Source organism: Buteo buteo, chromosome 18 (assembly GCF_964188355.1).
Source record: "Buteo buteo chromosome 18, bButBut1.hap1.1, whole genome shotgun sequence".
Taxonomy (NCBI): Eukaryota; Metazoa; Chordata; class Aves; order Accipitriformes; family Accipitridae; genus Buteo; species Buteo buteo.
Genome location: NC_134188.1, coordinates 5740986 through 5754026, shown reverse-complemented (window position 1 = coordinate 5754026; position 13041 = coordinate 5740986). Strand labels below are relative to the sequence as shown.

The 13041-nt window shown below is 42.5% G+C and overlaps 1 protein-coding gene across 1 annotated transcript; it reads right to left on the bottom strand.

Annotated features, from left to right (window-relative positions):
- Positions 1–8307: 8307 nt before the first annotated feature.
- GPR12 (G protein-coupled receptor 12) lies at positions 8308–9312 on the bottom strand. The gene has a single exon (XM_075050413.1). The coding sequence runs from the start codon at positions 9310–9312 to the stop codon at positions 8308–8310; it is 1005 nt and encodes a 334-aa protein (XP_074906514.1).
- Between the last annotated feature and the right edge of the window lie 3729 nt (positions 9313–13041).

The following is a 13041-nucleotide window of genomic DNA, read 5'->3' as shown; positions in this document are numbered from 1 at the left end:
CATGAGCAGGAACATGTAACTGCTATACAGGCTCATGTTAATGATAAATATCCTTCTTGTATTCTGTCCCATATGTAGCCGTATAACACATTCCTGCAATCCCAAAGCTGGCAGTGGGATTTGACCAAATTAAAGTCATGAGAATTCACCTCCCTTCCAAAACTTTCGGATTGTCTTTGTTGAAATATCGATTACTTACCACTGAATCTTTCAGTGTTTCCAACATTCATATAAGTTTGGCAATGTTTTTTATTTAACTGTATGAAACTGCCTCAGCAAAGAGGTTACATTTGGTTACAGGACCATTACAACACTGAAGGTATAAAGCGTGACATCTAGCATATCATACATATAAAAAGTAAATTAAATTATCAGAATGATTATGTATATATATTTAAGTATGTAATTATGCTATTTAAGTATGATAGCTCATAATACTTAAGTTAATGGTATACCAAAATACTCTAAGAAACTGTTTCTCCATTCAGCATGTAATATAACTAGTACTTAAGTTCTTTAGTTAAACCTGGACACAGGTATTTCCTTTTAAGAATTAGTTTATACTTTTTAAAAAAACTCAAATCTCTTTTGTTGGCATCTATTCCTTAAAAGTGGAAGGCCCCTCCATTTTCTAAGGTAAATCCCTGCAGGATGCAGTCTTCAGCATGTCCAGTTGGCTTGCTTTTTCCTTGAGAAACCAGGAATATACTCAGACATCACAGTAGATCATATGGTTGGGATCAAATGGTTTGAGGAAAAAAAAAAAAGAGTATCACCAGTGTAAAGAAAACTGTAGCAGTTCACTTGCTTCCCCCCCCCCGCCCCCCTTGCAGGTGAATCAGATAAATTTCCAGTGTAAGGCAAATGCTCACTGAAGTTATTCAATGAAAAAGTGCTGCTGATATATTTGAAAGGATTATAACCAACTATTAAAACCTTTATAAATAAGCTTTTACCTAAGAACACAGCATTGTACTTATGAGAAGCAGGTTCTTAGAATAATAGAATCATTTAGGTTGGAAAAGACCTTTAAGATCATCAAGTCCAACCATAAAGCAACGTTTATCTTGTAACAAAAAGGACTGTGCCAGACATCTTACTACTGGGGGGGGGAGGGGGACCAAAACCCCACCAAAAAAAAAAGAAAAAAAAAGGAAAATACCCCACCCCCTGTAATCCTATGGCCATCAACTGAATTACTCTACACTAGCAATTTAATGAAGCCCCTAATTGTGCAGTGGATGTCTGTAAGTACTCTGCTTTTTAGAAAGGTCTGTTTTACTTGGAGGTATCAGATAAATCAGTTCACTAGTTCTGGGACATAAAAGTCTTCCCCTCACCTGGGAGGGGGGAAACCCATAACACTATCTTGTCCAGTTAAATATCTAGGCATGTCAGCAAGTTTGTAAAAATTGCCTTGGCACATGTAGAGTGCAAAACAAAAGGTTTGGTGAGGTGAGGACAATTTCCTTAAAAGCCAATTCAAGGAGTTTGGGATGGCAAGTTGAACTGACCTCTGTTATTTTAAAATGAGTTTTACTCTCCCAACCCATTTGCAGAGAAAGAACCTCCTCTGGAAAATGTCCCCTAATCCTTTCAATGGCACTGAATTAGTTTGCATCACAGCAGTGATACACTAGTTAACTGCAATATGGTTTCATCTAACCTACATTCAGGTGGGTTTTTTTTTCCTTCTCTTCTACAAGAAGCTTGTGTAACACGGTGAAATATGCAGCTGTTTCTTCTTGTCTGGCTTAGAAGATCACAATAATTTTGTGAATAAACTGCAGCATGGACTTTTTTAGTTTTTTAGTGCAAAGGCATATTGTTTTCAAAGAAACAGTTACTGCAAATTTACAGACTCAGCTGCTCCTCAGAAGAAACAGAAATACATAATGACTTACTGTAAAATAATCTGCTGTTGGTTCTACTTTCATATTTTCAATATTTTTCCACAAAAAAACCCTCTCCTGATTTCACATGGGGCTATGTAAGACATTGGTAACAAGACAAGTAATAAACTGAACAAAATATATGAGGTCACGTTTTCGAGGAAGGAGGACCTCACTTCTGATCGTATTTCCTCCTTTCTATTCTCTGGACAGCACTCAATGAGAACAGCAATATTGCCAGCCTCAAGGACACGGGACAGCTACACTACACCCTGGAACAACGGCAGCCCCAGGGCCCCTCTCAGATGCTCCATGTATGTCAGGTAATGTTCAAAATGGACGGTTCAAAATAACCTTCTCACAGGGGACACATTTATTCGAGCATCCTTCCTATCCAAGCTCAAGCACTGAGTACCTGGCTGATCTGCCAAGCCATAGACTTCCACCCTCTCATCTTTCATTGTGCACCTAATATGAAAGCAGATATCCTTGCAGTTCATCCAGATTTCTGATCCATTAAAAAGGACTGCAAATTTTTGGTCTGAAGAAGCCAGTAGCACCCAGTTTTATGGGGTAATTTCCTTTTGCACCAAAAAAGTATTTCCAGATATGAGACCTTTAAAGTTTACTGGGAATTCCATCATTCTTTTACTGACAGATGGGGGAGAGATGCATGCCTAATTTACCTTTCCTGTACTATTGTTTATTCATGACATATAAATCACACCCCTTCCTTTTAGTCCCCTCTCTATAAGCAGAGATTGAGACATCTTATTTTTTTTTCTCTATTGCACATCTCTGAACTATCACTGAACTAAACTAAATGTAGCACTGAAAGAGAGGGTAAACCACTGCTTTATATAATAGCATTCAAAAACCAGAAAAAAATATCAGGAAATCAAAATATTATTTAAAATTGTGTTTCCCAATTATAGCAATGTACTGTTATCAGCACTGGCCTTTTTTTTGGTTAAGCACCAAATTTCACATGCTTTTGAGTAGCCCTGCTGCCTAATACCAATCAAGTTACAGGGCTTCTTGCTAACATGCAATATGCTAAGTTTGCAATATGCTAAGCACGTGAAAATTTTGTTTTCCTAAGTTTACTACTGAAGTTATCAAACTGTTTTCATAAAATGGCTTCCTATAGTATTATTAAAAAGATGTTGTTTAGTTGCAAACAACAATTCTGACTGCAAATAGCTATTTGTTCCCTTTGATAAATATGTAAAGGACAGATTATTTACTGCATTTAATATATGTACTGGAGCAACCTCTTGTTCTAGAATCAGCTGCTCCAAAAGGCAGCCAAGTAAAACCTTAAGATTCTCAGACCTTCTCTCAAAGAGAGGTGATGAGTCTACACGTAGATATTTAATATCATCCTTAATTACTTCTTTCATAGATCTAGCTGCGTTCTTGATTCCCCTCAAAAAGTACACCACCATGATACCTTTTCCTGAATAGCTGGGCACTAGCACTTTAAAATATTCTTGAATTCTTACAACACAGGATCCGTATCCAGTGACAGTCTACCTGATATTGTCTTCTTGCAGCAGAACGATTTAAAGAAATGCTGTTCACCTTTTTCTGGCGCTACTCCTATACACCTAGGACTTGAGCTGTCTACAGCTGGTGTGCAGGTACACTGTTCCTATTCCCACTCACAAGAGAGCTATTACATCAAATTGTTTTGCACTGGCAACCATGCTAGACCTCCTACTTTTGCTACAAAGCTTTTACACTGACTTGTGGGTATTCAGGATTTTCTAGAAAGTTGCCAGAGTTGGTTTCTTTTTCAAGGACTAAGAACCATTCAGTATCTCAGATACAGTGACAGAATAGCTGGTGGTTTTTTAAATAGTGACTGCTCAGTCCAATTCTTATTTTTCTTTCTTGTACATACAAAAACCAGACCATACATACTTTCTCTCCACAAAAGTCAGGGCCAACATTTTGAAAATATGGTTCAGAATGTTACAGAACCACATTTTTTTTAAAAGTAAGGAGTGTGTAGTTATGTTTCAGGGGCTTGATTTGTAGCGATGCTATTTTATCCAAACTCCCAGTTATAGGGCAGTTTGCTTATCACTTTTGAGAAATGAATCCACAAGTACCTCATTTTCAAAAGCTAAACAAACCCTAAGAAAATGAGGCAACAGAAAAAATAACTCTTTGGGGACAGAATGGCTGCTGGTCTAAGCCAAAGTTCGCTGCTGCCCATGGAGGGGTTTTGGTGACTCCAAGATGCCTCAAGGCTGGCCCCCGAACCCAAAGAATGGACACAGCTGCTTATGTCACTGAGTGTCCATGGTAGGAAGATACAGCAGCGATAGCAAGCCTTTCAGCTTGCATCCAAATACCTTGGGCATTGTTAGGGGTTTTCTTCAATGATACCATAATCTTATTCTTTTAAAAGCCAAGCTGTCTTCAGAATGGGCTAGCACCATTTATCATGTCCATCTTGATGGGCATGACAAATTTGGGTATTCTCAGTTTTTGTTTAGTGAGGAGTATTGTCAGTATTAAGTTACAATCGGAAATCCTGAACGCAATGAATTTATCCATAGAACGCTGTACAACTAAATGCCAAACAATGAAAAGAATAAGAATCCCCACTGCAGTACATAATCCTCTCTTGCACATAGCACAAATTCAGGATCCAAGAACTAAGGTAAGAGGTTATTGCTGAGTAATTCTATTCAGGAACTCAATAACTGTAACACAAACCAACCAGAAATGATGTCCCACATCAGTCCGATAGCAACTGCTTAACAAAGGAAGACTTCTGCTTACTTAAAGTCCTTATGCAAGTTACTATTTTTTGTCTAAAGAATATATTGCTTCCTCTCTGTTGCTCTGAGTTTACTCAGCAGTTTATAGTACCTGCAACATGGAGGATTTTATTGCTCTTGTGCTAAAAACATATTTCCCCTTATTGCTGAAATCTTACTGTTAGGAGAAATGTTTAAAAAAAAAAAAAAAAAAAGAGACAATTAAAAAAAAACCTCTCCCAAGCTTTGAGGATAAATATATGAAAAAACTGACTACAGTAAATTTTGCCCATCAAGATACAACCTGTTACTGACTTTGGGTCATGTGTGTTAATAAATAAAAATGAACTGCAATTCTTTAAACTAAATTATGCATTAAGAAAAATGTCTTTTGTCATTACGATAGAGATATGAAAGATACTTCACTGTACATAGAATGGTGAATCTAACACCTCTGGTCCTACGCACAGGTGGTGTTTGATGGGACAACAAAAGGACAGAATCCTGCAAGCTGGCTGGATTTCTGCCAGTTTCAGATGGATCTTAGGATACTGGCACCTCACCATACAGAACCGGGGCCTACACTGTAACTCTGAGGTGATAGTAGAGAGTTGCTTAACTCTGCAGGGTCTGAAAAGTGGCTGTCTGTCAAGCATTTCTTTTGTGCAAGTGAGGTAGGCAGCTTTGTACCCACAGCTCTGCCCCTACTCCCAAGAGTTCATTCACAGGTGTGTTACATAGCATCTATCTGGTACTACAAACCATGTTAACATTTGGTCTGACAACTGTGGGCAAACCTATGTCATTGACTTCCAGAAGAATTTTCTGGCCTATGCTGCACAGTCTCAATTTAAGAACATATTTCTGGAAGACACAATACCCTCACTGGAGGTCACAGCAGTAGCTTGGGAGGCATAATCATGTTTCTCATCTGTTTGTGGTGAAAGGTAACCATGTGCTACTCCTCAAACAAGGGCAAATCACATCCCTATGAGCTAGCTTTGTGGGACCTCTATAATTAATCTTTCTTTCCTCCGTTTGACTCGCATTGCTCCTCAGGAGAGCTGCTTCCAATTACAAATCTCTCTGCTCTGGCACAAGGAAAAGGTCGGCTCCCCCGGCACTCGGGAGAGTCTCTGTGGATTTGACAGCCTGTGGAGCGAGGAAGATGACAAGGACACCAGGTGAACCAGCAAGAGAAGAGGGGACTACATTATCTCCCTCTGTGCTGTTTTCTTCTGGCTTCCCTACTACCCAGGTGTTGTGGAGAGAAAAACACTAGTGCCTATGAGGTTATCCAAGAGGATGAGAACAGGTCTGCATAAGCAAACCAACAATTGCCCTCGGGACTGAATCTTGGTCACAGTTGTAGCTGCTCATCTTCATAACACTTTTTGGCAATTTGATACAGAAGAACAAATGGGGGGGAAAAAGGGTGTGGGTAAACTTTGCATGACTTTAACTTATTTTTTGCTTCTAGAAGTGCCATTCTACATTATTCAGCTCATGGCTTTTGCTGCCATTTATTCCCAATACTTTGCATACTTGCAAAACTGCACGCATACATAGCATGGATATTTAGGAAGTGATTATTTCTTATACAAAAATTCATAACAAAATGCAATGACTAGAGTTTCATTAGCATTTGGAAGTAGATAAAGAACACCAATATCCTACGCTGAGCAGGGGCCATAGTCTAACTGTGCTGAGCATCTGTAAATTGCAGTGAAGCCAAGGGAGCTGCAAGTTCACAGCTCTACTGGACCATGCCATGCAATTATTAAACTAATCACTTTACAAAGTAAGAGCCAAATATTATGAAGGTTGAACCAAGTATATAATGGAATTTGAACCCAGCATTGCAACTAAAATTAATTATTGCTCATAAAAACCTCTACAGAGCCTTGTTTACAGACAACTCATTCACATTTGAGATTCAGCTTTGTGTATAGCGTATGATTCTTAATGTCACAGAAACTTTACCACAAAAAGCTACAGTCATCCAAATGTCCATGTGAAAAGGACAGATTCCATTTGGAAAAATCCAGACCAGCAACACAGTTGTCTCTACTATCTATACTATACAGGTATATTTTTTCATTGAACTGTAAATATTGCTATTTTTACACTTGAGTTTGTTGGGTTTTTTTAAACTGTAATGGAAGATACTGAAGCAAGAATACAGTATGCTGACTTTGACATTCAAGGGAATATAACCTCCTACTGATGCCAGGGCATTAACACATTGAGCTCCCATCAACACTAATGGAAGTGGTACTATAAACTCCCATGCACTGTCATTAGGGTACACCTTAAGTTTCACAAAGACAGGTGCCAAGAAAATTTCATCTCTGACAATCATGTCTTCAAATTAGAAAACAATGATTTATTTCTAGTGCATTCAAATGTGACTTCAGTAAAAGGTTAGAAGCGGTTTGAAATTTAACCATTCATGAGAGGAAGCTCTGCTTTTTAGACCAGAACTATCATCCTATAATGAAGTGAACTGACATGCGTACAGTGCGAAGAATCACAATCTGTAACGGATGAAACTGCCAGAAAAGGAGAAAATATTGTTTCATGTTCTGGTTGCATACAATTATGAACTAGATATGCTCTCAGTATTTATAAACTTCAGTATTTGAAATTATATAGCAGAACAATGAAAACAAGTGGTAATATTTTTTACTTTGTAACAAACTTAAGGGGAACCATTTCACGTAGGTGCTAAATATGTGTCGCAAGCAATTTGTAGGTTATTTTATCAGATATTTTCTTATACACTTCTGAAAACATAAACTTGTCTGAGCAACTCACATCTGTTACAAATGCATAGCCAAAAGAGGCCATATTGTTTCATCAATTTCGAAGATCTCCCCTGAATTCCTTTTAAAATTAACACTATAATGAGCTCTGTTATCCCATATCTAAGTGAAAACATATGGCTGACTTTTGAAAAGGAAGGCAAAGCATATCTTCTGTTTTAACATCCAGCCAGAACTCAGGAGAGAACAGGTAACCCGTTAAAACAATTATCAAGCTAATTCTTGCTGAGATGTAAAATAAAAAGCTATTACAAGTACTTCCTCACTTAGAGCAAATTTGTTGCACTGAGATTATTGCAATAAATACCATATAATCAGTACAATTGGCCATTATTTTGAAGAGTATTCTGATGACATACAAATGGGGTAACAGGATTTGGGTTTTCTTTTCTTTTTTTTTTTCTGTTTCAGAAAGAATTAGAGGGAAAAAATATCCTGACAACAGACTGTAACATGCAGTATGACTAAACTCAATCACATAAACAATTTCAAAGGAGGTATGCTGTTTCAATCTAATTTTAATTAGCAAACAATGTAAAATTATGGCAAACATGGCAAAGTCTGGGTAATATAACAAAAAGACCCTGAGCAACATTATAAATCTGTAAGAACACTGGTTATTTTGATTTTGGAAATCTCCCTTAAACCACTTGATTCATTTTGGTCACTGGGGTTTTCTGTTTACAAAACGTCAGTGCATCCTGTGGTTTTTATATGAACCATCACACACCATTTAATGAATGCATCTAAACCAAAAACAGCATTGCAAGAATGTCTGGAAAGTAACATGTTAAGGAGCGTCCTCCTAGCTGCCAATCAGACATCACTGGGTGATCTTGCTCTCTGAGACAGGTTAGATGGAATACAGCCACAACAGATGAGCCAAAGTGCTTTCTGTATCTCCTGGTTTCTAAAAGCATATATTACAGGATTGATGATGGAATTGTAGGTAGCTGGCAGGAGGGTGGCATAGGTGTATATAGAAGGGTAAGTGTAATCTGCTATTAAAGAATAGAGCGTAAAAGGCATCCAGCAAGCAGCAAAAGTCCCCAAAATAATGGCCAAAGTAGACACTCCTTTTCGGGTGGTCACATAGTGGGAAGTGGCCAGGAAATGGTGTTGCAAGGCAATCTGATGGGCATGGCGCATCACTATTTTACAGATTTGAATGTAGAGCTGCAGCATGAGGGCAAACATAAGCAAGAAAGAGACCGAAAGGACAGCTGCATTATTTTTAGTGAGTGGTCTGATAACACTGCAGGTGGATTCATCTCTGAGGCAGTTCCAGCCCATTACAGGCAGCAGTCCAATACAGATAGATGCTCCCCAGAGCAATATAAGCATGACATAGGTAAAAGTGACAGTCCTCTCTGAATTGTAAGTCAAAGCGTAATACAGGGAGAGGTAACGATCAACAGTAATAGCTAGCAAGCTGCCGACAGATGCTGAGAAAGAGGCAACAATCAGTCCAATCGTAACCAGTTTCGTAGCTTCTGATTGCAGAAGGTATGCAAAAACGAAATTGATGATCAATCCAATGCCCGCTAAGAGATCTGCCAGCGCCAGGCTGCCTATCAGGAGGAACATGGGGGCGCGAAGACTGGGATTATGGAAAATGATAAGAACCACAATGGCATTTTCGCAGGAGATAAGGGTCCCTGAAGTACACAAGACAATGTCCCAGGGGTTTACCAAAAGCTCTGGCTCTGGGTCTACGACAGGAACCAGGGAGGAGCCTGCGGCTGAGGCATTCTCGGTAGAGCTGGCTTCTACATGATCCTGGGGCAGCCAGCTCAAATTAACCTTCAGATCTTCATTCATTTTAACCCCTGTCTTCTTCAACGGAAAGACATTTTTTTTAATGTTCAGACACAGCACTGGATACAGCACCCCCAGAGCATGCAACGCCCTAGACGGTAACACCAATCTAATGTGCAGGCAGGCACTTGTTACATAAATGTGACAAAAAAAAATAACCAAAACAACAAACCAAAGGGGGGGAAATATTTAAAACTGCCCGAGATTATCTGCCAAGGGACCGACACACAGAGGCTGAGTGATCCCAACGGTAATTCCCTTCACCTGCATAGGGAAAAAAAGCACAGGCAGGGGAGGGAGCCCATAAAACAGCTAAACGACCCCCCCCCCCCCCCAAGCGCTGTAATTTGGGGGCCGGCTGTGGGGCTGAATAACCCCGTTATTCAGCAGCCACGATTTCAAAGTAGGATTATTTTTGGTCACGGAGGGAGCGGCAAGTATGGGGGGGGGGGGGGGGGATATCCTTCACCGACCCCCTGTGAGGAAACCCCGCCTGGGGTGGGGTGTGGGGGGGAGGCCGATATCCTCTGAGAACTTACAAACTCGACGCGGACACACACACACACACACACACACACACACACACACACACACGCCACGCAACCCCGGCGGCGGTCACCTGGGCTTTCCCCCGGCGGGTCGGAGGAAGGAAGGAAGGAAGAGGAAGAGGATGAGGAAGAAGCAGAGGGGTGGCCGTGGTCCCCTTCAAGGCGGCAGACGGGACCGACCGGCCGCCCCTCACGGCGCGGCGCGAGGCCGAGGGCGCAGCGCAGGTGCGCGCCGCCGCCCCCCCCGCCACCCCCCCCGCCACCCGCGCGCGCGGGGGCGCGCGCACGCAGGGTGTGTGTGTGTGTGTTGGGGGGGGGGGGGGGCTCGCCTCGTGCGCGCGCGCCTGCGCAGGTGCCTCTCCCGCCGCGCGCGCGGGGGGGGGGGGGCGGGGGGAGAGGGGCGGGGAGGAGCGGGGGGGGCGGTCGCCCCCCCCGCTCCTCCCCGCCCCTCTCCCCCCGCCCCCCCCCCCCCTCTTCCCGCGCGAGCGCCCCTGAGGTATCGCCGCCACCTCCCTGAGGCGATCGTTCCCCGCGGCGGCGGTGGGCGAAGGAGGGGATGGACCCTCCGTGGGTTTGAGGTGCCGAAGGGAGCGGATAAGGGGTTTCGGGGAGGGTCTGGGGCAAAGCGCGTTCCGGGCTTTAATTTGTGGCGGGTGGTGGTGGGTGTTAACAGCGGCTGTGCACCTTGGTGAGGAGGAGGAGGAGGAGGAGGAGGAGGTCTCGGAGGTCGAGTAAAAGCCTTTCAATAATGCGATGCTTCGCCCAGCAAGCCCTTCGCTGGTCTTGCAGTGGTCAGCTGGCCTTTCGCTCGCAGCAGAGCCTCTTAAAAGTGAGATGAGTCAAAATTATCTGTACTCTGAGGGTGGTCGAGTGTTGGCATGGGTTGGCCAGAGAGGCTGTGGGGTCTCCATCCCTGGAGATGCTCAAAACCTGATGACGTGGTCCTGAGTGACCTACTCTAACTGGCCCTACTTTGAGCAGCGGGGCTTGGCCAGACCATCTCCAGAGGCACCTTAATGCCTCGACCATTCTGTGATTCTGTGGTGTATAACCATATGAAAATACAGTATAAAACATTTAAAGGAGCGATGCACAGTATCAGGTCCAGAGCAGGTAGCACTGGACAGCATCCAGAGAGCCTGCTGGGGAAGCCTGGCCATGGGGATGCCTGCCGTCTTCAGAGGGGTGACGTTAGGGACACGTGCCCAGGTTTGCAAAGCTGTTACACATTGGATAGTGCAGGCAGGCCAGCGGGACTTTTAGTGGGTTAGAAACTGAGCTTGCAGAGAAGCCCCTGGGTCAGAGGAACCACACCAAACAGCTTTAGTCACTAGATGTAGACGTTTGTGCGCAGAAGATAGTCTCCCAAGGTCCCCTGTATTGTCAGTGGAGAGAAGCCTGTCCTTCAGGACATGCCAAAATAGTGGGATGAGTTGGTCTTTAGAAGAGCCTGGGCAATTTTAAGAAAACGTGCTTTGTCCTCATTTACACCACTGTACACCTAAAGCACTTTGGAAAATCTGGTGATGGGGGATGACTGGAATCTGGAGGGAAGATTTCCTTCTCCCTTGTTGAGTAATGCGCTCAGCAGGCATGCACGGTGCCATCCTTCATTCAGGTCTACCTCAGTCATTGTGCTAAGCCTTGTGAAACTTTGCTGGATGATTCAAGATGATTCATTCATATTTCTGGTGACTCTTATGCTTTATAACAAGGATTAAAAATGAGTATCACCTTGCTGCTGATCGCTGCCATCCTGATTTATCCACTGATTTCTTATGTGACAGTGTAACAAATACTTCCCTGTGATCTAGACTGAGTATGTTTGGTGTGTTTCAGCATCTGTCACTCTTACATTTAGAACAGTTACATTAAAAAATGCAAAAGCTTTTCTTCATCCTGTTTAAACATTTGTTTCACAAATGGGGCAGACCAGCATTTCAATTAAATATTTTAATTTAGGACTTTGGAGAGCTGTGTTTATTCACTTAGTTAATTTGTGAATGATTTCCATTCCAATTACAACGCATTATAAACAAGCTAATGTTTGTATCCTGTATTGCCAGTTTGTCACTGTTAGTGAGACAGTGGACTGTCTTGGTCATTAGGGCAGATGGCATTGGGATGGATTTCATCCTGTAGCATTACAGAACAATTGTAATTTTGAGGAAAATTTCTTTTTAGGCATTGTGAAGTTTAACAGATGCAAAAATTAGTAATGGGTCGTAGTTAAAGAGCTTTTGTACCACTGTCTTACTGCTGATTTCTGTCTCTTTCTCGTGAACATGCTGATACAGATGATGTTTGCTGACCCTCAAGCTAGCACAGAACAGCCTAGTGCTGCTGGAAGAGGAAGCTGAGGTCAGGCTGTGCTGGCTCTGAACCTGAGCTAGGATGCCTGTCTGACGCTGTGACTGCTGTGGTGATGTACAAAGATACTCTGGCCTATCTCAGGTAACGCAATATGATTTTGCGTAATATTGGCATACCCTGAGGCATCGGCTGTGAAGTCTCATGCTGTTATCTATCTTAGGGCATAGTTTGGAAGTTACTCACCCTTCAGGCAGCCTGTGGCCTGGAGGTGTCCAGGAGGTCTGGATGAGTTCAGGCACTTGTACCTTGCTTCAGGTAGCTATGACTGGCAATACATGGGAACTGCTTCTCCAGAGCCATGCCCCGGCCACGTCCTGAGTGGCAAGTCTGCTTCCCAGACCCTGTGTGCTATGGATGGGAAACCTGTTCATACAGCCTAGGGATGAAAAGCATCACCTGGTCCAGTGACTTCCTGGTCTGAACAGTACAGGCATCAGGCTTTGGGATGCATCCTGATTTACCCAGTGAGTTAAGTATAGAGCTGTCCATAGAAACCAAACAGCCCAGATCAGAGAGGAAAAAATGATCCTTAAGTAACACATTGACATATTTTTCACCTGGGGCCTTATCAGCTAGCAGGCCTTCTTTAGAAAATCCAACAGGGCTCCATGCTTCTCTCACTCCTTTCTAACCACCCTCTCTTCTTTATCCCTTTTTATAGGCTCCTAGGCTTTAACCCACATAACCAAAACCACCCTGAAGAAGCACCTAATCAAATGGCAAGACCTCAGTGTACTCTTACCTGGAGTTATTTTTCCTTTGGATTTTTCCCCATACGTAGTCTCATAGTAACTTAAATAAAAATACTAAG